The sequence below is a fragment of the Cheilinus undulatus genome, linkage group 17 (assembly GCF_018320785.1).
Source record: "Cheilinus undulatus linkage group 17, ASM1832078v1, whole genome shotgun sequence".
Classification (NCBI taxonomy): domain Eukaryota; kingdom Metazoa; phylum Chordata; class Actinopteri; order Labriformes; family Labridae; genus Cheilinus; species Cheilinus undulatus.
Genome location: NC_054881.1, coordinates 26,995,862 through 27,022,982, shown reverse-complemented (window position 1 = coordinate 27,022,982; position 27,121 = coordinate 26,995,862). Strand labels below are relative to the sequence as shown.

The following is a 27,121-nucleotide window of genomic DNA, read 5'->3' as shown; positions in this document are numbered from 1 at the left end:
TAATGTTTAATGTTAACATTTGTCTGCAAAATGACAATTTAAAAGAGGAAAAGATGCTTTAAAAGTCTCACTCTTCTTTTCACCACCTGCATGTTTATTATTGGGTCCAAGTACCACAACAGAAAAATGCTGAGATGGGTCTTCCAAACATTTGTCACAAACATTCTCCCTTGTCAAATCTACATGCAGTAAACAAGCAGGAAAATTGCTCACATTCACCTGCTCAGTGTCCCCAATTGGCAATCAATTATAAATTGCATGACTGTGTAGTTTTAAGGATTGTGGAGGCTATGCAAAGAGGTGTATTCTGGAAAACTATGTGTTAGTTTCTCCAGCATGTAATGCCATATAAGGTGCAAGACAGCAACATACGTTTGCCGTATGTATGAACAAAATATCCAATTACAGCCTCAGAAACAGCCAAAAAGAGGGAAAGAGTGAGGCTGGATTCAACCTAATGCAACCTGACCAATCCAGTTTGCCTGTTTGGGTTTGTGTGTGTGTGTGTTTTTGATGAAATGCAAGGAGCTGTACAAGAGCAACCAACTTGCTGAGTTTACCAGCCCCACTGCCATGCCTGCAGTATTCCTCTGACTCTGTAGGGGTCTCTCTTTTTCTTGTCTGCCTGCCCTCAAGGTTGTATGAACTGTTAAACAAAAAGGAGCCATTTTCTATTGTTCACTCTCCCTCTCTCTTTCTCTCTCTCTCTCCCTCTCTCTCTTACTGATGTCTGTATTCTTTCTATCTTTGGTCAATAAAGCTGAGTTTCTCCAGTGCCCTCCTGCCGTCTCTTGCTTGTTGTTCTTTCCATCTGTCTCTAACATTCACTTTTTCATTGGCTGCTGAGAAAGAGATCACGAGCTATCCTGACTGCACCCCTATCTGCCATAATATCCACTGCCACTAACAAAGACACACAACTCAGACCTGCACACAATTTTCACCATTCACATAAGACTCCTTTGTTACAGGGATTGGTAAAAGCGTGTAATGGTAAAAGTGGACTACACTCAAGCTCTCATGATCAGATGCAAAAGTGAGGATATTTAGTTACCATAAACAAAGATGGGATTGCATTCATACTTTTCAAAGATGCAACAATAGCAAATTAAAGTCCATTTGTTCAGTTGTTGACTGACAAAATAATTACAACTTTCAAGAGACTTTTATAAAATATTATAAGCTACTACAAAAAACTAGAGTAAGATTCAAATCCAAAGAAAAGTTAAAAAAAAAAAGCCAGGCTTCCTTTCATTAAATGAGGATTTCTTTATTTAGAGTCTATCATTAATTCTTTTTCATTTAATTCTTAATTCATGACATAATGGACTAGAACAGCCAGATAAATACGTAAAATTGGCTTATTATAGTGCATAGTAACACAGCTGACTACTCTTTTTATCTGTAAAGTGACCTTGAGTGTTTAGAAAGGCACTTATAAATAAAATATATTATTATTATTATAATCAGATTAACTTTGGTTTGGTTTTATAATGGCTAATAAGTATTTTGTTTCTGTGGAAAGCACTGTTCGTGACATCGACACTGTATGATGCTTCAAGAATGAGCTTAAAGCCCAAATGTTTGCTGCTACATTCCCCAAATGGGTTAAATACAATATGGTGTAGTTCTGCTAATACCAATAAATAATCAGAAAGAAGGTCTGTACAGGTAAAGAAACATAAATAAGAACTTTAATATAATCTCTCTTTAATACATACTGGCAACTGCCCCCTGAAAAAATAGCTTAAATACTACATTCCTTTAGGGACCCACTCTGTCTCTGACAATCTAATGAGTTTGCACTGTGAAAAATATGAAGTTTGAAGGAAGGGTCTGTTCTACAGATGATAGCTAAAGGGGATGCAGAGGAAGGGAGATAGTTGATGTTGAAGGTAGGGAAGTATCAATATAGGTGGGTTAATAGCTAGGTTATAAATAGATGAATGGCTCAACATACCCCCATGGCCTCTTCTTTTGCAGGGGCACTAAGGCGCCCCCCGTGTATCAATAGTAGGTACTGCAAAGAGCCATGAAAAAAGCATCAACACTGCATGCTCACTCCTGTAACCTTACTGACACAAATGATAATTGATGAGAAACAAACAGAGAGCTAAAGGAAGACTTTTAACAAGGCAAAGCACTTTAGTATACTTTACACATCACTGAGACACCCACATGTCCTGAATATGCAGGTAGGCTGTGTCTTGGTCTAGGACAGGACAGCATTTCTTCTGAAATCACAGATTGTGTTCTGTTCATAAAGTTACTAAAGGGACATTTGAGTAGCAGACAAAAACACATTCATGGGAACATTATCATTTGTTCTTTGATAATCGTTATCTATTTTTTAAACACACACAGTGTAGGGAGGACTGCAGCACAAACATGACACACACTTCACCCGAAGGACAAAATACAAAGTGATGAATGATTGTATTAGAGATGTCATGACAATCATTATCAGAAAACAGGCCCGGCATTTGAGATGCACACACACACTCCTTTCCCACACAGAGGATGGGTGTGTTTTTCCTGATAATAAACACAAATTAATTTATCTTTAGACACTGACAGACTGGTTTGTTTGACAGAAAGAATGTCTGCAGATGATTATTGCACACATTCACCTTTACAATAGGACAAAAAAACCCACACATTATTGTGTCACTATCAGCATGCCGTACAGACTCAGCAAGATCATATGGGTGAAGTTCAGTGATGGTTTAAAAATAAAATTATGTCAAAGCCTCCAAATACAAACAACAGAAATGTTTAGCAGACATGAGCGATTGTTGGTTTTTTTAGGTAGCATCCATCCAAAAAAATGCAGTAGTTGACAACACACAAATATATGCAGCACTGTTAAATGTCTTCATATACACTTTTATCATCTACAATAATAACTTTAATAGCTAAGGAGTCAAAAGTACAATATTAACTCTGAAATGAGTCGCAATAAACCAAAGTATTTAATAGAAAAGCAGAAAACATACTACTTATACTGCGTTATGCTCAAATGAGGAGCTTTGGATGGGTATGCAATAGGCTCATACAGCTGGCAGCTCTGTAAAATGTACCAAAGCAAACAAGACCATTAGCAAGAGACTGACTATCACTTCATTGTTTATTTTCAATGTCTGCAATTGCTGATGCAGGGAAGGAAAGCAGGAAACTATTTGTAAAAAAAAACTCACTATGCAGAACAAAATCAGAGTGATTAGAGGTATCGCTTTGTCTGCGAGGGGTTACCAAATCAAAACAAACAGAAAGTATCTTACACATGCTTCAGGTAAATCAATTATCACAGGTTCTGAGATAAATTAACACTTTGGAAAGCATTCTATTAATATTTTAACTCTCTTGTATTCATTTTTATCACTCAGTGTTGTTTTCATTATACATTGGAGTGTACTTTGTACACAATATTATGTCACTAACTTTCACTTTCTCTGTAAAAATTTGAGGTATTAATAATTTTTATCATTTACATAGTGCAGAGCACTTTTCATACTTAATAAAGATTGCCTCCTCATATTGATCAACTGCGACAAAGACAGACATCTTATGGCATCCACCGAGAAAGCGACAGATACAGAATCAGAATATGCCCTTAGTTGTAAGTCTGCCCTCCACCCTTTGTGAAAGACCTTCTTCTACCCCTGGCAGGAAGTGACCAACTTAGTTGATAACTTCGCTCATGGTGCAAAAGAGTTTAACAACAAAAACAATAATAATTTGCCAGAAACATGAGCAAAGGAATCCCAGTAGTTATCACTGCACAACAGGCAACCTCAACAACACATTTAAACACATCTGAAAACATCTGAAAACATCTAAAACACAATTTGATAAATAAACAGACAGACAGACAGACAGGTAGGTGGGTAGGTTGGCAAAGTTTCCAGACACTAAACCCCAAGACACACATAGATAGATAGATAGATAGATAGACAGATAGATAGATGGACGGACGGACGGACGGACGGACGGACGGACGGACGGACGGACAGACAGACAGACAGACAGACAGACAGACAGACAGACAGACAGACAGACAGATAGAAAGATAGTCATTTCATTCGTAACATTATGTACTCAGCCTTATGAAATGCCTTGCACAACCACATAATCAGGGTAGCATCATTTCCTTTTTTCATAAAGACTCAAGGTTTTGAAGATGCATAGGTGGGCATAGTTGGAATATATACATATCATTCAAAGCTTCAGAACTGAATAGGAAAGAAAATCATGACCAACACATGATACTGACAATAACTGAAATTTTGCTTCTTATAGGTAATGGCCAGACAGCGGAGGTTAGTGTTACAACATCAAATGGCTATCAAGCACCCATTCTGACCAGACATCCTCACAATGTTATGGTAAGTAACACTGTATTCTATGTCTATCTGTATGTTTTTGAAAATGAAATAACTAGAATCAAAACTATTACATGTTTATGCTGCCTTTGCAACAAACTGCACTCACATCTTTAGTCAGACAGTTTGGTTAATCATGCAGGTAATGGACAATTTGAGAATGCTATCCGCAACATAACCTTTCATGATGCAGCCATAAAGAGGGAACTCAGTGCAGCTTTTACAGAGGAGTACAGCCTTTCAAGACACTATTTTATCCATCAATATCCATTATTTTCACTCTATCTCACTGAAATAAGTGAGAACTGCAATGCTGTGATGTATTCCATGTTTTTAAAAAAGGGAAAAAACCTTAACAATTTTCCTCTTATTTCAGTGAGAAAAGTACTCTGTAATCATGGAATAAACAAGGTCACCAAAGTGCTAAAATGGTAGAATATAGGTTTCTTTCAACATCTGTCTTATATGGCTTAGGATCCTGGTTTTGCCCTATAAAAAACTGATCTAATTAAAAAAAAAATCCATATTTTCAAGATTAATCTCAGACAACTTGAAATATATATATATATATATATATATAGTTTGTTATAATCTTGATGATTATGATTTACAGCTCACAAAATAAAAAAAATCCACAGTTTCAAAATATTAGAATATTTTTGAAAAATCCAGTTTATTTTCAGTTATTTCTCACGCTCTGCTTCAGTGCACACAACCACAATCATGAGGGTAAGCCACAAAAGGTCATTGCTGATACAGAAGCTGTATCAAAGTATACTAATGGAAAGTTGACTGGAAGGGATAAGTGTGGTAAGTAAAGGAGCAAAAGCAACAGGGATGAGTGAAGCCTTCAGAGGACCTACAAAAGAAGCAGATTCAAGGACTCGGAGGGGCTTTACAAGGAATGGACTGAGGCTGGAGTCAGTGGATCAAGAGCCACCATACACAGAAGAATCCAGGAAATGGGCAAGTGTCATGTTTCTGAGGAAAAGAACTGGGTCGTTGATCAGTGGTCCAAAGTCCTGTTTTCAGATGAAAGTAAATTTTGAATTTCATGTGTAAATTAAGCTCCCAGAGTCTGGAGGAAGAGAGGAGAAGCACAGAATCCAAGGTGCTTGAAGTCCAGTGTGTCCAGTTCCCATAATCAGTGATTGTTTGGGGTGGCATGTTTGCTGGTGGTTCAAGTCCAGAGTTAACGCTGTCAGCCATCTACCAGGAGATTTTAGAGCACTTCATGCTTCCATCCGCTGAGATGCATTATAGAGATACTGATTTCCTTTTCCAGCAGGACTTGGCCTCTGCCCACAGTGAAACCAAAACTACTAGAAACTGGTTTGCTAAACATGGTTTTATTGTGCTTGACTGGCCTGGCCTGAACCCCATGGAGAATCTCTGGGAAAATGTTAAGAAGATGAGACACCAAACTCAACAACACAGACAAGTTGAATTCCGACATCAAAGTAACCTGGGCCTCATTAAACCCCAGCAGTGCTACAGACTGACTGGCTCTATGCCATGTCACATTGATACAGTAATTTGTGCTAAATGAGTATCAACCAGCTACTGAGTGCATAAATGTGTATAATTTTCCAGAGGGTAGACATTTCTGTGTTATAAATCTTTTTTGAATGGTGTTTTGTAATATTCTAGTTTTTGAGATAGTGGATTATTTTATTGAGTGAGCTGAAAACCGTAATCATCAAGATTAAAACAAAAAAGTCTTGAAATATTTCACTTTGTATGAGATGAATCTAGAATATATGGAAGATTAACTTTTCATATTAAATCACAGCAAAAAATAACTTTTTCATGATATTCTTTCTAAGATGCACCAGCAATATATCACGAAATACACTTGAGTGTTCAGAAGTCAGAACAACACCATCACCTGTATTTCATTATTAAAGGACACAGTGGTGCTGTATACTTGCATGAAAAAAACAATTGCTGTAGTACAGGGGAGGAAGTTGCATGGGCTATCAGTAGCTCCTCTTGTTTTACTGGAGCTCAAAGGTAAAATTGGGGTTATGGTTATTTTGAATCACAGGCAGTTGTCATTAGCTGATAGCCATTCAGTGAACATATGCTTTGTTTGTGTTGTTGGGGCCTTTTGGAGAGTTTTGGTAAATATTTTTAAAAATCCAATGGCTTTTTGAGTGTTTAATGTACAGGACATGACTAGTATTGTTCACAGCTCTGGTCAGATTATTCAGTTGGAAACAAACTGCCTATCAGCCTCTGTCAAAGCTTACAAACAGCCTATGGACACAGAATTTACAGATTTGATTACTCTGTGTTTGCATACCCGTCACATCTCTGCAGCACCCATCCTATCTATTTCCCAGATATGCTCAACTTTGTGTTCAAAAAGCAAAATGGCCAACTCAAGACAAGGTCATATCCCACAGTGGATTTGACCCTTACTACAGTGATGCAAACATCTTTTCACAAGCCTTATTGTGCTTGAAATACCACGGACAAACCACACTGATTTAAGAATTTCTGACATTCATGTAAAATTTTAAGCTTGAATTAAGATTAGATAGAATTAAGAATTAAGATAGATTCCCATGAGGCGGACTGGACTCTGTAAAGAGCAAGAAATAGTAAATGTCCCTTTAAATGGGGTTAAGCTTGATTTGGCAAAGACCATGATGAGGCTGTCATTCAAGCAGCCTAGGCTGTAGGCTGAAACTTGGTATGGTAGACTTTATTTACAGTTTACCTGAGTGAATTTAGTCTGGCTATGCTACTTAGATACAGTTATTGTCGGTTCTGGAGTGTTCTGAGTGCTTTTGTTTCTCTGAAAATGCCACCTGAGCACATTTGACAGGGGTACTGGTGCAGCCCGAGGTGGAGAGACAGAGAGGAGGGGAGACAGAGAGGTGGGGTACAGAGAAAGGGGGAGCTAGCTGGGCTGCAGTCAGGCTGTTTGCAGCTGAATAAATGAATGAAAGGCAGTACAGCGGTAACCTGATCCGCGCGGGTCAGTCTCATTGTGCTTGGCTGGAGCTCGCGCTGGCGGCTCGCTCTCTGATTGTCTCTAGAACGGGACAGAAAACACTCCCGGGACCTCGCGAGCCCTGCATTATTCAGCGCGCGTGCCTAGTAAAAAAAAGGGAGAGAGAGGGTTAGAGGAGAGAGAGGAAGAGGAGGGGAGAAGGGAACCGCCGGTTGGAAAAGCTGGCGCGTAAAAGGAGCTCAATGTCATCTCTTTCAGGGGCTGCAGTTCCCGTTATCACTGCTGTAAAAACCACGAGAATCCGTTCCGCTACTTCTTTTCTCTAGTGTCCCACCGACCGGAGATACAAGGGCTGCGGACAGTACCTCAGAGTGAACACTGAAGACAGAAGACAAAGCAAACAGAGGAGAAAAGTAGCGGTCAGCCAGTCGGTTAAGCTTCCGCCGTTTAAACCTAATCCCGGTTATTAGCTGTTAGTTCTCCTACCGTAAGGACTAGAGCTCCGGAGGATCAGCGCTGTGCTACACATCTCTCTCCGTACAGGTAGATCTGATTACAACAGAAGTGTTGCTCTAAATATTCAAGCGATGCATTTAAACTAAGTTACGGGGAAATAGCACGTGCAGTAATTCAGTGAAAGTGTAACATTTTAGTGTGTGAGAGTGTGTATGTGTGTACCACGACTACATTGAGAAGCCTTTTTTATTTGCTCATGGTGCTGTCAGTTTTGCCTGTCTGTGTATCTTTCATTTCTTGTGTAGCCTGCTTCAGCACAGCCTGCCATTACATTCAATGGCTTTAAAGAGGGACACAGGACTCTGCTTAGTCCTCTTCTGATAGATAGACGCCCAAAAGAGGTCAGTGGACCAGACTGCTTGCTGCAGTAGTCTCTATTTCACTGTCTTTGTGCTCCTCCTCTTCCTCTGCATCACTTTAACCTACATATAGAAATGACCTTAACCTGGTTTTCATCGTCCACATCTTGAATGACTTGGCAAAACCATAGAGACTGCCTTCCTATTAGTTAGGGAGAGTTATGAAAATCTGGTTATAAATTCCTTACATAAAAATCTTCACCAATGTGTTTGTGTCTAAGAAGAAATACAACTCAACTAACTGGGTGAAAGAACCTTATTGTTGAAAAAAAAACAAAAACTTACCTTTACTGTATGTTGCTTTGGCGATAAAACTATTTTTTCAGGATTTTGAAGTGAATCTAAACATTTTCATAGACAAACCAGTTCCTGGTAGAAATATGGTCACGCCCACTTTTTCATTGCAAACCTTGGGGCAAGCATTTTCAAGATTTATCAATAAGGTTCTGGGAATGCAAACTTTCAGCAGCTTTCATGGATGTCCCTCTGTAAGGGTTGAGTTTAAACCTTTTTAATATGTTATTAGAAGCCTTTATGAACACATTGGTGAGGTGGCCAGCTAACTGATAAAGATTCTCTGACTTTGGGAATGTTACTTGTTAAACCCACATCAAAAAAATATATAGTTGACTAAAGTGGATCATCCCTGTTGCTCTCACTATTTGATCCTGTTGTGATTTTTTTTTTTTTTTTATCAAATGTTGGCTTATCAGTGTTTGAGCTATTCAAGAAGGTATGGCTATTAAAAAAACAAGACTAATGCTGTAATACAATTTATTGAACATAAACATTTTTCAATGTCCTTCTCCTTTAACACCCCCCCCCCCCCCATCAACATGCTATGCATTCGGGTCTCCCACTGATCAAAGCAGTACAGTAGGTCTTTTCAGACAGTTTTCTCAGAACCTCTGTCGTACTTTTCTTTACTTCTGACCCAGACTCAAAACTTGTTCCTTTAAACACAGATTTGATTTTAGGAAAAAGGAAAAAGTCACACCATGCTAGATCAGGTAAATAGGCAGGGTAATCAATTTGTTTTTAGGCCACAAACTGCTTCGCTGAGAGTGCATAGTGAGCTGGCACATTGTCTGGATGAAGAATGAAACCATTTTTCCACAGTGTTGGTCTCCTCCTCCAGACTTTTTCTTGCAGTTTTTTGAATCCTGTTTGTTATAGTGTTGATTCATTCTTGACCCACTCCTCTAAAATGATACCCATAATGTCAAAGAAGACAAGCAACATGGCCTTGAATTTAGGCATTCTTTGTCGTGCTTTGTTCATCCTTGGTGATAATGGTGTTTGTTTTCAAATCCGCTGAATGTTGTTTTGTCTCAGGATCATATTGGAAGATCCACGTTTTAACGCATGTAATCCACTGCCTCTAAACAAAGTTGGTTTTCTTCAGTTTGTTACAAAATCTCTTCACAAATTCACGTACATTTTTCAATTTGATCAGAAGTCGTATGTTTTTGGACAATTTTGGCACACACTTGTCATGTTCAAATTTTCATGCAAAATTTGCCTCTGTTTCTTTATCAGTGTTGACCATTACTACTATCATTCCTGTACTGAGTGGTCGATCATTTTGAATGATTTGTTTAAATTGTTGAAATGTTTTCAGAAATTTTTTGATGTGCATGGGCGCCCAGAACAATCATCGTCTTGAACATCCTCTCTGTCTGCACAAAATCTTTTGCGCCATTCAAACATACGTGCATGTGACATGCAGTGTTCCCCATACACCTCAATTAATGTAATAAAAGATTCAACTGCTGTTATGTTCAATTTCACCAAAAATTTCAAGTTTATGCTTAGCTTTACTTTTAAGCTAATCATTTTCTCAGACCTTAGCAAAAACGTGCATTTCCATTAGTAGCTTGTAGTAAACAAAAGACTTCACTTATTAGATTCTTACAGCAGTTGTGCAGGAATATCCAGCCTTTAATATATAACACTCAGTGTGACTGTGAACCACATGGTTTTATCCTCGTAAGTGCAGTCTCAGTATTTAATAGCAATACCTCGTACATTAAACAATCTCCTGCTCGAATGCTTGATTAGCATCTGCACATGGCCAGTGATGCTGACAGAGTACACATTTTAAGCTCCTCAAAGCACCCATGTGTACTCTTTTTAATATGAAATGTACATTTTAGGAAATTTAAAGTAGCAATAGTTATATTTCTGAGTTACACAGATGCAGCTGATCCAGCCAGAGCCAGTCGGCACATGTCCAGAGCAAACAACCAAGACTAGACTTTGTTTGCTCCCGATTATCATCGTCATGTTTTTGATCTCTCTCTTGACCAGTAGCTGTTACCAAGCAACTAACAGTTCTTTGATTACAGACCATTAAGTTGTTATATTTAACAAGAGATAGACATGGCTATGCTGAATGCTTATGATATACAGCTGTTTTGACCTTTTAAAGTTTGGTAAAAGCATCAGTGACATATTTTTGGTTTAACCTGACCTTTATCAGTGATGGAATCATTGATCATCTCACCATGTGAAGTTGCAAAAATAACCTCACAGCATCAGATGATCACATTCAATGTGGCACTTTCAGGCAGAAATGCACACTTATTTAATGTGCAGAAGCATGCTGATTTAATACAGCAAACCATGACATAGATTTCTCCTTGCTTTCAATTACACTGATTGATTTTACTTCACTGTGGCATTACTAACAAGTGCAGCTGACCAGCAACACCAAAGGGATGATGAAACCAAACAGAATTTTCAAGGCATTCTTTCAGTTGCTCTGTGAGGAGATGAGTTCATCTCTACTGAACCTTGGAGATGATAGCTTTCATTTATTTTGCTCTCTGTTTACACAGCAGTGCCAGAAAGACAGGCAAACACATCCACCTGGCAAGAGGAAGTAAAGAAGGCAAGGGCAGCATCAAACCAGAATGAGAAACGCACTGCTTGAGATCAGCTTACTAAAACCATTTTTATCAACATGATGTATTTTTACAGAGAAGACTGTTTGTGTGTTTAATAACATTTCAAGATGGATTCACTTTTGATTAGATATGGTCAGCAGTAACATTCAAAGTAAAGGTATTAGTCATTTTATTGCCCGCACGCTTTTTTAGATTAGATCATCATATGTATTCACTGTTTTGTTTAGTCACCATTTGAAGTTACAAGCTGATTCTGGAACAAACGTAGCAAAGCAGCAAACGCCCGATTCAGTCTGTGTGTTTGCCAAAACCTCTGCCAGGCCCGGGACAGAAAACTCACGGCCAGCTCTCCAATATGATTAGATAGTCGGTGACGGGAGGTACCTGCCACATACTGAATATCTCATTGAGTCAGTCGGTGCCTGTTAGTGTAGTTGAAGAGTTTTGTGTGTTTGTGCAGAGTTTGTCTGCTGGAAGTCCATTTCCTGTCCCCACCCCTCTCAGAACAGTGAAGTGTGGGAACATGAGCAGGACCAACAAAGTTATCAATGATGCCTTCTTACTTCAAACTGCTTTGTCTTTCCAGAAAACCCATGCATCACACAAGCACACGCACTAACACAGACATACATAATCACAGGTTACATAACAGCTGTGCAGCTGATGATGCCAAAGCTTGGAAAGCCAAGAGTTCACAGGAGGTGGAAATAGACATGAGGTGGACAGGGACAGACAGGATGACGGAGACAGGCTTGACAAAAGAAAAAACAATGTGTGTATGTGTGTGAGGTAGTGGTAGCTGGAGTGGTGAATTTGAGGTGAGGGAGGAGGGGGATGCTAGCAGGATGTCTGTTCAGCGTCACACGGCTCGAAGTGTTGTTGACATTAACTGGCCGATGGCCTTTCAATGGCCGATCTGTTGATGGGTCTCCACTGGCTGTCTTCCAGGAAGAGAGTGATACTCCACCTCTTGTTATTGGATGAAGGCCCAGACATTACAGTCCGATCAGCACTGCTCAGGTGAACACAGATGTCACTACTCGATTGTTATGACTTCTTCTGTCACAATTTAAATACATGGTCTGGTTCCATAAGTCATTTAATAGATGTATGTTATCAGCTGGCAGTGAGTGGAGAGCATAAGCAAGTAGGAAATCTGGTGGTTAAGGGGTTTGTCACTGGGAATCATGTGAGTGTCCCTCAGGCCTTGAAAATGATTTTTCCAGCTTTTTCCTCATGTTTGTGCATGTCTGGAGAAGCTGGGATTGTAAGTAGCTCTTCTGGGTGTGATTACACTTTGAGGCTATTTTTGAATGGCCCATGAGAATGTGGATGACAGCTCAAAGGGATGAAGGGACACAGTGGTTAGTGTGTGTGTGTGTGAGTGTGTGTGTGTGTGTGTTTGTGTGTTTTCACCTTATTTGTCGTATTTTTGTCTTTGATGATAGAACTTACTGTCAGGCACACCTTGACAAGCGGAAAGATGAAGGCCCTGTCAGAAGTACGTGAAAAGCCATTCTCATTGGCTTAGACTTTACATTCTTATTTCTGTGAAATGAAACAAACCTTCTTGTTACTGGGAAGGGAAATGTACAGGAAACTGATTCCACATCATTCTAGAAATTGTTATATTTCCAGTCAGTAAAGGTTTTCTTAAGGGTTGGAACTGACCTATCATCAAAGTGAATAACAAACCTTTTCTCTTCATTATTCTGTGCTGTTTGTAAATGCTCACCTGCAGAGAGATTTACTCCACATTTGTCATGTTTGAAAAAGTATATGAACACATAGTAGCATAAGTTACTTCAATGCTTGCACTATTTTTCAAGAAACTGCAAGAATGCTAAGCTCTGATTGGCTCAGCATTTTCTCCATTCAGCTTTTTTTGTTCTGTATATCCAAGCAAACTATGATATGTTAAAATTCGTCACTTTGACAACCATACAAGGTCAATGTTTGTCACATTGCATCATAAAAAAAGTATTTTGTCCAGGATTTTGGTATTTGTGTTCCAGAGAGGAAGAGAACAGGAGGGATGCAGGAAACACAACAATCAAACCCCTCCATGTGATGGCCACCATTACACAACCTCCGCCACCCACTATTGTCCACAACATCCACTGACTATTGTTGCACTTTGCAGCAGAAGTTATTCATTTAACACAAAGCAAAGCACAAACCACCTGCTAGCACAAATACTGTTTACAACAAAAACACGCACAAAGTCCGTGACAATGCAGCACAGAAATGGAGAGAACATGACATAGTTATGAAAAATGTCTTTGAAGAGAAACTTTCTGAATGGCATAAACTGTCTGTTTTCACATGGGTTGATCAGAATGAATAATGAATTCTTTGATTGAATACGACGCCAGAGACCTAATCTGTTGTTCCGGGAAGTCAGAAGACATGTTAACCTCTAATGTCAGGGCGTCATCTCATTCCATAACACAGAGCTGTGTTTTGGTTTGGAAAGCTGAAGAAGACTGTTTATCACATTCCTGCTGTAGACTGGAATGTCAGAAAGCTGTTTGAGCTTTAGGTGTTGGAGGATATGTAAGGGATGCTCAGGCAGTGTCATCTCTGTAATGTGTATGTTTCATATCTTTCATGAATCCAGCTGTGAACTTTAAAGTCAGGATTAATTCAGGAAGTCAGGTTTTTTAAGCCAGCTGTAACTGCCTTGAGGTTTTAACAATTCTTGATTTATAGCTGAGACTAGATCATCTGGTCAGTTTCTTGTAGCTAAACTTAATGACGTGATCTTTTCAATGTCACGACTTCATTGGCCTCTGTTCTGCACTGAGTAATCTAGAAGCCACAACTGACGGTTGAAGGCTGTGGGAAGAGAGCAAGAAAATATTTGATGTATTGGAAGTAGATAAGATACAGTATCTGGGGGAAAGGAGGGAATTCCAAACAGTAAATTACAACCCATCATCACTAAATATCTGTTGTAATGTGCTGTATATTACAGCTGGTATTCACAGAATGTGAGGGGAGTTTTCCTTAGAGGTTAGCTAAAGGTTAGAGCTCGGATTTTCTGTTAAGCTCATATCAAAGACAAGTCAAAGTAAACCAAGTAAACTGATATAACATTGAGAAGTTAATTTGTAGATTTGAAATTGAGAGACCTTCTTTGAATCAGTAATGGAATATTGTTTATAACAACATGGTAGCTATTAGCTAAAGTACAGATGAGTTTTAAGGCTGATTATCAGGTCCCATTTTCAGGTCATAACTTCTTACTCTATTTTGGTTGTTGTTTTCACAAGCAATTTTTACTAGGGCCTGACAAATATGGATCTTTGGAGCCCGATGTCGATACCAATATTGGGGAGTAAAAAATTCCAATAACTAATGTATCCCCCTCACATGCACCAGAGGGTCAAAATATTAGGAACACTTCTTAAAAACGGCAACACTCACTGTAATCTTAGTTATAAACATAAAGAGGAATGAATCATCTCTCTGCCAGGGACAACAACATTTACAAAATCATGCATTTATTCAAGTAGAATTCAGGGTAGAGATGTTGTTACTAGTGTGAATAGCTCTGCAGATGTGTCTAATAAAATGATGGATTTATTATTATCTGTAGGTAATAGGTAAATGGGGAAGGACTGTCATAGAAGTCACTAGTAAAGCACGATTTAAAACACGCCTCTGATGTTCTCTAAACGTGCATTCACATTTTATCTCCTCTATCAATCTGAACTGGGGCGTTATTATGAATCAAACTCCAGAAACACCCCACACTTACCTACCTACCTGGCTTAATTCGCGTTACTTCTTTGGCAGTATGCGGCTAGCTGATGTTCAGCTAGGTTCTTCTAACTTTAGTTTGCTAACATAAACAAATAAGCATGACCGACACAACGAGGCACCTCATGATTTATGAGAAGCAGGTTGAATTGAAACAGGAAACTTTTGGAGTCATTGTTTACTTAAAGGAGTCAAGGCGCCGCTTACTGGATAAATAATAGAACACAGACATCATGTGTAAGTAAAACCAAGTCACATTCCTTGCATTTTATAAGTGAAAATACAAGTGTTTACATCAGCGGCTATTGGCCAACTTTGGCAGATAAATGATTGCTTTTAATAGGATATAATTGGATGATTATAGGCCATAGCCATTTATTGATCGGGCCTTTGTTTACAGAAGAAACTTGATTTTTTTCAACCAGCCCTCTAGTAATTTAAGAGTGAAGTCATCCAATCTAGCAATCTTAATTTGTTTAGCACTAACTCATAACCAGGTCTAGACAACTCTTTTTTAGATTATTCATAAATTTTCCCCCATGTGCTCAGCAGTAAACAGCATTTACCATTGTTACAGTGGCAAAGAAAAACCTCCCTTTAACAGGAAGAAACCATGAGCAGAACCAGACTCATGCTGAACAGCCATCTGATGAAGGTGTGCCCCTTTTTGTGAGATGTGGAAAGAAAGCAAAGGGCGTGAAGTCAGGGTGATCCATAGGTAAAGGGTGGCAGAAAAATACAGCGACATTCACAACAAGTGAGCGGGGCTGATTTTGCATCACCAACCTGTGAGTGACCTGTACGATCGATCACAGAGTAAAATTGCTTTATACTTTTCTTTTTCTTGCCAGTCTGCAATTAGCCACTCATTTGATGATACAGTGAATACATTTAATAACATGTATTGATATAAAAACAGAAACTATCATTGTAGTGTCTGTGATGTTGCTTGGTCTGCAACTTCCATGCCCCCTTTTTTAAAGGAACACTCCTTCTCCTGCTGTAGGTGCTTATGTGAACAGCCAGGTCAGAAATATTTCAAAGGCAATTGTATTTTTAATTTTCAGGAATGCATTTGTGTGAAAAAGGCTGTAAATATATTTATCTCAGTCAAATGGTGGTGATCAAAAATGGCCGCAGCGTTACACCCATCCAAGTGTATTTGCCAACCTTTTTTTTCTTTAAAAGTATATAATCACCATCTGTGTACATGAGAGAGATATCGAGTCATTCAGGAAATTATGACATTGTTTCAAAATTTTTCTGCAGCTGCCAAAGTCATCCTGTACTTCTGCCCTCTAGGATCACCAACAATAAGCATTTACTCATGCAGCTCACCTGCTATAATAATGGAAGATCAAATGTAACATTCCAAAAAGTGAGCAGTGTTATTAAAGCCTCTTTATAAAATGTACTACTGATGAATGCTGTTAAAAAGAGCAGAAATAGAAAAATCAAAAATGAAGAATGGGGCAAGAAGGGTGGATACCCAATTGCAATATCATTCTGAGTTCTGGGTTGCTGTCATATTTCAAAGTGACTGTATATTAAATTCAGAGGGGTCCTTGGAAACTGCAGATAATTGAACTGGAAAAAAAATGTTAATAAATGGGAAACACTGTAATTGCCAGGCCCAGTCATGTTTTCAAGGCTGCTTTCTTCCTGTGTGAAGCTCCTTCCTCTGTCTAAATACTGCAGGCTAATGAGCTATTTGCCGGAAATAGACAGGTGATTAGCACAGTGCTCCTCTCAGTGTGAGACAGAGCAGAGCTAGTTAATGCTGTAAGCTAACGCTGGGATGAGATCTCTCTCTAGGGACAACAGTGTTAATATGTTCTGGCTGCTGGTTGGGAATAGGTGAATGCTACAGTGATCCTTTATCTACTGCTCAGGCTGGATCAGCTAAAGACAGACCGGATTATTTCAAAATACAGTGAAAACACCACAGTTTAATGAATCATCTCTCGCTGTGGCTAACAAGGTCAGACAAACTATTATTGATTAACTCTTTTGTAGTAATCTCAGACATCTTACTGTAGCTGTTTAGTCTAACTTGAAGTTAACCTTTATTATTTAGTTTCAGTATTCATTTATCCGCTTTATTCAGTCCTTAGAACTACTTAGACTGTTTAATTTTAATTTTGAGCTTTTATTATTAAGCCTATTAGCTGTATTTGGCATGTGCTATCAAGCCAGGACCCTGCAGTGTGTTTTGGCAGCTAGGTGTGTCAAGCTTTCTTAGCAAAGCTTTCCCACTGTTGAAGTGCTGTATGTTAATTCTACTATGCTAGTTCTGAACTGCTACTTTAGGATGATTGCTTCAAACATAACATCAGCAAACACATGTTGTGCTCTTAGTCTTACTAAGGGTTTGATTATCAGTACAGGTGATACTAATTGACCAGACAGTTACATAAGTAAGAGACTATTCTAAAATAGTCTCGATGCAGCAGTGATATTTCTGTTTTAGGGAACTAGAGGGAAATGTGTCAACTTGGACTGTAGTTTTTATGAAACTGCAATGAAATAACACTTTAATTTTCAGATTTCATGTGAAGCTAATGGCCTCTCTCAATCATTATAAATCCCAGAAGAATGCTTCTTTTCTTTGACCAAATGTCTTATATTTAGTCAAACCTTTTTGCCCCTTTGCTGTTTGCTGGTTAGCCTCACTGTGTGGTCTCTACACTGAGTCCTGTGGGACAAAATTTCTTGAAGGGCTGAATCATGCTGGGAAAGGATTAGAATTATATGCTTGATGACTTTTCTTTGCCTGAGGGTCCCTCATACACACATTAAATGGGTGGGTCACACTTAAACTCATGAGCATAGAACAGACACAGCCAAGACCTTGAAAACCTCAGACTCAGCCGTCCATTTGTCCCCTCCTCCTCAAGTGAGATTTGTCCTCAGCCTGTTTCCTGCACAGCGTTCCTGTTTTTATGATCCTGATTGCCTGCATGACTGTACAAAAGGTTTTATTTGCCTTTTAGCATCAAGATTACACAAAATACTAACCCACTTACCTCCATGTATTTTCAGACTATCACAGTAGATGTGAAGAAGCTTTATCATATCCATAACCGCTGTTGCTGTTAATTTGCTGTGTTCACGCTATATTCATGTGTGTCATGTGATGGAAAGGCAATAATAGTTGACAGCTGTGTCCATCTGGATTAACATCAGGACAGAGCTGGACTGTTGCATTGCCAGTGGCAGGCAAGGGAAGGACAGAGAAATGTTGCCGTTTAAAAAAGTGTTAAAGATCATTATGGGAAAATTTTCCCATTGGATCTTGACATTTGTAGCTTCTCCTCACTTAAACACAAAGCAAAAATGGCCATTTCAGCATAGTTGCTGTAGAATTTAATAGGAGGTTTATGGTTGGAAAAAAGGTTCTCTCTAGACTAACTTGCTTCCTCTTTTTCTTTTTCTTTTTTGGGTAATTTGACAGATTACCGTGCTATATTATAGGGCACAAAAAGTAATCATTAATCTGTTGTGTGGTAGATGCCAGTGTTAACACTTGTATTTTTACTTCTAAAGTGCAGGGAATATGACTTTGTTTTACTTAGATGTGATGTCTGTGTTTTATTATTTATCCAGTAGAGGGCGCTATATCTAGTTTGTGAACTAAACAGTAGCCGTTTCCGAATTCGCCTTCTATACTAGCAGTGCGTACTGATTTGCCCAAAATGTAGTATGCAGTATGCAGTATGCAAACAAATGCGAAAGTTGCAGTATGCCAAAAATACCCGGATGACATACTGATTCCGGAAAATTTTTCGGTATGCGTCAGACCAGTCTGCTTCGCCTACTGTTGCCCACAATGCAAAACGCCGGATCAGAGTTCGTAATGGTGGAGAGCAGTGAAACTTTCACCGGAGCAGCCAACGGTTACAACTGAAGTGCCATTACTTTTATCTTTACCTTTTTAACATGTACTATAGCGAAATAAATTGTAAAATCAGGGTATGACGTACTTCTGTATACTGGAAACCAGCTAATCCAGGCCAAGCGTACTACACAATAACGTCCGACTGGCAGTCATACTGCATTCTACTGTCGAATGCAGTACAGTGCGCAATACATACTGCATACTGCATTTGGCAGGAGTATGCAGTAGACCAATTCGAAACTCCAAAAGTTTCCTGTTTCAGTTCAACCTGCTTGTCAATGGCCGTTTTCAAATTAGCCTGTAGTTGCATGTCGGAGATGAATCATTCTTCTTTATGTTTATTACTGAGATTATAGTGAGTATTGCTGCTGTTGTAAGAGGTGTTCCTAATATTTTGACCCTCTGATTCATGTAAGGGGGTTAAGCAAAATTTGCTCTTCACACCAAAAATGTGTAAAAATGTAATCGGTCGATTTCATTCCCTAATATTGGCATTGTCCATGTTAGAGGGCACTTACATTTTCATAGAATGTAGAATTTGAGTAGAATCATCACTACTGGGTCTTGCACAGCTATTTTTGAAACAAGGATGAACTACCTGGACAATAACTTTCACATAACACAAAAACAGAGCACATTTCAGTGGGTAATAAGCCCAATAAAGTAAGTTTGTTTTACCTCGACAGATTTAAATCTCTCATTTCTGGGCTTCAGTGAAAAGAATACGGATTCATTTTTTCTTTTCTCTCTCAAATCAGTTTAAAAGTGTTGGCACCAGACTGTGTTTTGTCCAGGTTAGTCATGTACTTCTGCCTGTAGTTTAAACCTGGCTCTCTGTCCTCTAGTTGGAGAGCTTGTGCACACAAACACGCTCACACTCCACAGAGCTTTCTACTTAACAAGAGTTCTCCATCTGTGAGCTGCTAAGAGTGCTTGTGTGTGTGTGTGGAGTGTAGCATTAGTATTCTGCCCTGAGAGTCCCACTGAAGCGCTTGTCGGGCCCTTTGTTGTAGCTTCATGAAGGGGTCTTAGGGGGTCTGCTGTGTGTGAGTGGTGTCATGAGAGGCTTGGAAAGGGCCACAAATAACTGACATGAGTCCAGACATGCAGTACATTCCTCACTTACACTTAAAACTCACAAGGCTTTGAGCATGATTTCAGTGTGGTTGTTTTTCCAAGCTCTCTGGCAGTGGGTAGGTGAAAATTGCCTTCATTATTATTCTTTAGCAGTGCAGCAGTATGTCGTCATGTGCTTGTCTGTCTGTATGTAGCTTGGTGGAAGTGCACAATGGATGCACAAGCCTTATGTAGCTATGCCTCTAAAAATGGATAGGATAACTGTATAGATAGTGTACTGCTATACTATGCTAACTAAACATTGCATTAAACTAGAGGTAATGGTAAGAAATTATTGCTGTATTATTAAGAAGCTAGGTTTCTACATGTATCTTCCATGTTTAAAGTCTTCAATAATGTCTATTTGTGTTAACCCAGCTAATTTGGTCATCTATTTTGCTAAGTGTTGACCCCATTGACCCCCTCTGCATGTTGTTAAATGCTTGTGATTGTGAGTTTGGGCTGTATTTAGGTACATTTCCTGTGTTGAGAGCTGTTTCCATGGATACAAATAAAGCAGAGCTTCCTAATTTCCTGTTTAGATAACCTTTTAGCTATGTTGGACTTTAATCCAATCAGCTTCTTCCTTTGCTATTCAGTGTTGTGTTTTAAATTTCTGCTAAATTGCTTGGCTCACCACTTATTCTTAAATTCATTGCCATCAATTGTCACTATCTGCATCATCCAGCAAGACTTGAAAGCTTGAAATGGATTCATGAGTCTGAGGGTGTAAGAGGGCTTTAGCCATCGCTATAGGCTTTGAAGAATCGGCAATTATTTGCTTTTGTGTAAAATTATTTTTAGAGTTAATGTTGTAGTCCTTATCAAGCTGGCGTTGTGAAGTTTTGACATCTCAATGAAAATCAAGCTGGTTGTTAATGAATTCACAGCAAATTTTGGCTGTGAGTCCTTGGGCAAAACTGTATGTCTTTTTCTCTCTCAATGTATTAACGTGTCATATTTTCTAAACAAAGCTCTTTTGGTCTTGTCAGATCCTGAGTAGGACTGTATAGGAAACAATCATTATTCTAGCTAATCATGCTTGTTTTGTTGGTGATTTAGTCGCTTGTGTGGAATTGAGTCTGTTTTACAACTATTTTAAAACTTCTTGTGTCTTTTAACCCCCTGAGCCAGACCCCCCTGTGTCATCTTATATGACAAGAAGAGACGTGTTGTTTAAAGTTAAATAAATTTTGAACCATAAATAAATGTAGCCACCTACTTTTTCCACTGAAAGCCCTCCATTTTTCCCTTCTAATGGTGCTAACCATTAGGGATATTAGGGATACATGATATCATCTGCCTGATATTGATATTGATTTAAAAAGGCCATTTAGGTCATCGGTCATTTAGGCAGATATCAAAATTTCTACTGATATTTAAAACTGATGTTTTGGCTGTGAATATCAGCATGTATCGACTTTAAATTTTAGCCATTTGTACTAACAAGTTTGTGAAGTTATAGGCTGCACCAACAGACCTACACCAGTTGTGTTTTTTTATTTGTCCATTATCAGTCTTTAAACTTAAAAGAGTGTTTTAAGTACTCAGGTTTTTTTCTATGATGATGCTTATACATTAACATGTATTCAAAGGACCAGGGTTTTAGTTCTGAAATACATATTTGAATATCAGTATCAATGTCAGAAATTTAATCTGTAACTAGAAAAGCACTTGGAGAGCGCAGACCTCCGCCATTAGCCCTATCTCCCAATGCTACAGAATCCTTTAAAAATTCCTGGATCCAGACGGTCATCCGGATCACTCCCAAAATCTAATCGGTTCTTTCTTATGCCATTTCTGACATTTCCTGAAAATTTCATCAAAATCCATCCACAACTTTTGGAATTATGTTGGTAACAAACAAACTAACAAACTAACTAACAAACGAACAAACCCACCCGATCACATAACCTCCTTGACAGAGGTAATTATCAGCATATTGGATATCGGCAAACATCCAATATCGTACATACCTACTATCCATGTCTTTGAAGCTTTTCTAGTGAGCCTGGAATTTTCCGGAGTCTTTAACAATTAAATCTACACCAGTAACTTTGATATTGAATGTCTTTTAATCCAATATTAAATCCATTTTTGATTGCATCTACCAATAGCTTAGCATTAGCCACCATCTTGAGTTCCCAAAACAGATGTCAAGTCTATTGTCACGTCATGCTTTGCCAAACGGCACATGTGCAAACACAGGAGAGAATGACTCATGATAGAGAAAAGGGACACAGAGAGGCTGTGATGTGTCCCTCTTTGTCTCTGCCGACAGGAACTGCTTTAAATATTGACTCAAAAGAAGACAATTCCAAAAAGACTTTTTTAAAAGACTTTTTGTTACAGAAATTTTTTTTTTTACTTTTTGTCCTCAAGAGATGGGAGAACAAGTCTTAGTCATCATTGTTTACTGTGCAATATGGAAAAATCTTTCAATTTCTGTTTGATTTTCTTTTGTCTTTATAGTCCCATAACCTTTTTTTTTTAATTCAAATGACATTACTGCAGCACACATATTCTTGAAGTCCAGGTTGTCCTGAATTAAAGGATGTTTAGAGCTTGAATGTTCACCAGGGGGTTAATGTTTTCAGAAAAAAAGTCCAGACTAGACACATTAGTTAAGAAATAGCTTAGATCTCAGAGGGTTTTAAGAGATAGAAAACCTTAATTTAAAAACACCTGTTTCAAGGTTAGCACAGCTAGTTTTTCTTCTTTGAACACATGTTTTCATGTGTCTTTTTGACATGCCATGATTAAGTGCCTCATTTACTTTGTAGCTGATCAGTAATGATCAGCATTCACCGTGACATCAGACTGCTCAGGGCACTTATTGACAAAATAACATTGGCCCAGTTACATGCAACCACACAGACACGCACATGATTAGACCATGACAATGATTAAACGATGATTATGAATGATTAAACCATCACATATATTCCTGATGCCTTCTTTAGACTATTTCATCCTCAGTCTTTTCTGTTACCAGCGTCTCTTTTTATAACTCCTTTGAGTTAATTCTATAAATCACAGCACTGGTGTAATGAACTTCTTTGTGTGGTTCTACCCATGCAGGGATTGAACTCCCCAGTGCATTTCCAGTAATTGGGTTACTGTCCCATTTTCAGTGACCGATTTCTCTCCATCCTGTGTGTTCTAGTCTGGGAACTCACCAGGAACTTGTGCATGTTGTTTTAAACACAGAAGCTTGAAAAGAAGATGGTGCAGCAAATTCTGTGTTGTTTTATATTTTTTGGAAGAATTCTAAAAAATAGACAGTAGGTCAGCCTGGATAGCACTTGAACAAGACAAATAGCTGTAAGTGGGCATGCACTGATTTCAGTTGGTCTTCTTTTGGATCTATGGCAACCTTTTTACCACCCTGCTGTTCTCAGCATACTTTCTTGAAATGTAAAACAACTACCAGACTGTCCACTTCCCTGCTCCTCTCTCAACAATGCTTCACTCAGCCTTTCTTTGCACAGGAGAAACTTGTTTTTTTGGGAGGGCTTTTTGGCTTTTATTTAGGTAGTATAGCTAAAGAGAGACAGGAAACATGGGGAGAGAGAGTGGGGGCAAGACACCAAACAGTGCTGAGACCAGGAATTGATCCCAGACCAGTGTGTTGAGGACCAATGCCTCTGTATATGAGTGCCTGCTCTCTCCCCACTGAGCTAAACTGATATCCAAAACTTTTTTTTTTTTAACAATGAAAAGATGTGTATATATCGCTACCTGTATTGGTTAAAATCATTTTTGAAATATATCATATCAGAAATCAGTAAAGATCCAACATAGTACATCCCTTGATTTACTGCATTTTAAATTAAATGAATAATGTTTTGAGAATTAAACCAACTGAAACATGCTCATTTGTACAGGTCAGACCTAACCAATACCTATGCCTCTGTGTTTTGGTGTAAGTCTGACAAGGTCAGTTGTTTACATGCATGGTTCAGTCGTTCTCTTTCTCATTCTCTTCATACTGGGTCAAATTTTTCACAGTAAGGAGGAAGAAAATGGCTAATTAAGGCTGAAGCAATGCCTAGAAGAGGTCAAATATTGCTTTAAAATTAATCTGCATTTGTGTATTTGGCTTTAAACCATAGAAGCCCGCAATCACACCAGTGTGGAATCATCATATATATTTGTCACATGATTGCATGAAAACAAAGTCACATTTTGCCTTGCAATCATTTTATGTGGAAAGTTGGAGTTTTAAATTCTCTTTCTGTTTCTTTTTGATTTCAGTAAGTAAATGAAAACAGGAAATATGATCATTTGAATGTGATAAAACAATTATTTTACAAAAGGGTTACAGAGTTCCATACTGTTTAGGACTGGCACTTGTAATTTCTTCGTAACTTCAGCATTTTATTTCTTTTTTTAAAAGAAAAAAATCTCCTTAATGTATTTACGAACTCCTAATCATTCGTTCTGTGAAAATGTATTCCATGTAATTTAATTCCCTGGTAACTGATTACCTAATATATTGCATACTGGAACAGTAAAAATAGGGGAACATCTCTATGTATATATAAGGGGTCAGAATCACTTATGGCCCCTCAATATGATATTATGTTGATGCAATTTTAAACATTTTTGCAATACATTGAGTATTGTGATACCAAATATTACAATATATACCATTTTTCAATTATTTAGCTGGTTAAGCATTAGCCCTGCCCTTATCAACTATTGCCATCTCTGGGTGGTGTTGAGTGAGTCGAGCCCTCATGTTTGTCATATCAGCAGCATTTTATTTTCATAAGGCACTCATATTTATTGTACTATGACCGTCACCTTTGCCAACCTCACTAGACAAAGGATGCCGCAGCATCATCATCATCAGGTGGACAGAAAAAGCAATGTATGATATTTTTCTAGTATCATTTACTTCAGTTTATATTAGCAGTCAAATTGTAAATAATCAATACTTGGCAGACACAAAGCTACAATATCACCATGCAAATTAATGTTTAACTTGCAAAATTTGGGAATCCCTCTCCGTCTTGTGAGGGAAATGCAAAGAATGCCATACTGTTCTCTGTATACTCAAATACAATATATTTATTGTCAAAACAAAAATATTATTAAAACGTCAGAAATAGCCTGTGGACTCCTAAGGGTTAAACACAACCTTTATAGCAGCACTTGTTAAAGCACATTTTAAAATCTGTACCAGGCTTGTTTAAGCCCCTCCATCATTTAGTAGCTGCCAACACTACTGCTAATTGATCTTGTAAATTGAAGGAAAAGGAAAGTGTTTCTACTGTGTCCTGATGTTGTGTTTGTGAGCAGAGAAAGTGAACCATGACTCAGGTCAGCTCTAGTTTCCACAGGCCTGATCCTGTGACCAAACTGTGTGGTCACACACAATGCCATTACAGACAGGAGGCCTTTAAGGTATAAAAATAGAAGTTTTTTCTTTTATTTTGGCACTGAAGTACAAATATCAGGAAGGGTTTTTGAAATGTTGACATATGTTAGGTATTTGGAATAAAGCTTGTTTTTATTGTAGACTATATGTTCTTTGTAGATGATGTTAGAGAGATAAAATGAGGATTTTCCTGATATTAGCTCATTACAAGACTCCTCTAGACTCTTGTCTCCCCTTCATTTGGCGAGATGACATTAGGAGGCCTGTAGGCTTGAGTATTTGTGATAATAATTGCTCCACCCCAAGTAAAGCTGCTAAACTGTGGTAACAGTCACTTTTTTGTAAAGTGTAGGGATAGTATTCCATGTATAGAAATTTTCTTATGATAATTACAGCATAGTGATCCATTTAGAATTGTGAAGTACTAACTTTCCTCTGTTCCCCTTCATTCTAATGTCTGTCCCCACTTCCTGACCCCCAACAGACATTCAAGAACATGATTCTAAACAACCCATAACATCAAGACCCTGTGTTAAAATCTCTAATAACTGAATACTTAGAGAGTTTAAGGTATGATAAGTCAGTACATTTTATTTCATTACATTTCTAATAGAAGGTGAATACACCCAGAGTCCATTACCCTCTCAGTTATGCTGGACTGAGTCAACAGACCCACAGTGATGATGTCACAAGAAAATACCATTACCTCCCCTATCACCTCCTCCCTCTCTCTTCGCTCATCAACTCTTCATCACCTCAGGCCTTGCCTCCCTCTTTCGCTCTCCCCAGTTTTGACAGGAGCTTTAGTTTAAAGGAAAAGAGGGCTTGGCCTAATAGGAAGGGAGGAGTGGGGAGCCACAGGGTGGATGTTTTTGCTGTGTATGTGGCCTGCACAGACAGGGTCTTTGTGCGGGAGGGCATCTGCAGAAATGCACACACACATCCACACATTTATGCCATGACATCACAGCTTACCGAGCAGCCGGCAGGAATGTTACTGAGAAAGGAGAGGCTTTGTGGAGGAGAGGAAAGAGACGGGAGGGGAGGAAAAGGAGGAGAAGACGGGGAGGAAAAGGCTTGGCCAGGGAAAAGTCCGGCACTCCCACTATCTGGAACAGGACGGACCAAGGCTAGAGTGAAGTGAACAGAGCTCAACAGGAAAAACGGATTAAGAGACACCATATGCATGGATGTTAGTTTTTTTAAATTACCATAATCAAAGAAATATTAAAAAATTAGAGCATGGATATAGAGTAATGATATCACTGAAATAGACTAATCTCCTGCTGAGACATAAGGGAATTGTAAGAGACGCAGGTGAGTACTTATCGTCTTTGACTCTGTTGAGTAGTATGACAGCTCTGTTTTGCTATTCTTTGTTGTTAGGATTAACTTTGATTAAACACAAAAGTTAAGAAAATCATAGAATAGAAAAATCCAGTCACTTTGATACTATGGACTTTCATAAAGAAATTATTCTTCCCAGTCAAACTCAGTGATTTAAATACAGAAAATTAACTGGATTACTGTACGAAGTGTCAGAGCAGAGAAGACAAGAGTCCGAACAAAACTAAAACACACAAACTGCTTTTTTAGTTATGATTGAATGTATTAGATTGAATATTAGGCTAGAACTGATGTTCTAGTGTTGTTATTCTCATCCAGTTGTAAAAATTAATGTTGAGACATGTAGTGTGTTCTTTAAGAAAGCAGACGTTCACTAGAAGACTGCACTGAGCCCTCTCTTCTTGGCCTGATGTGTCTCCCAGCTGTTAGCTCCCTGCTTACACCCACCTGTCTGACTGCTGACACTGCCAACCAGTCAGTT

The 27,121-nt window shown here is 38.5% G+C and overlaps 1 protein-coding gene across 4 annotated transcripts in view; it reads left to right on the top strand.

Moving 5' to 3' along the window:
* LOC121525635 (A-kinase anchor protein 2) overlaps window positions 1-27,121 on the top strand; it is a 116,556-nt gene that overhangs the window by 70,104 nt on the left and 19,331 nt on the right. For all 4 annotated transcript variants that reach the window (XM_041811719.1, XM_041811717.1, XM_041811720.1 and 1 more), the window contains one exon: window positions 4,300-4,385. In XM_041811719.1, coding sequence (XP_041667653.1) covers window positions 4,300-4,385 — 86 coding nt within the window. The remainder of the gene's footprint in view (window positions 1-4,299; window positions 4,386-27,121) is intronic.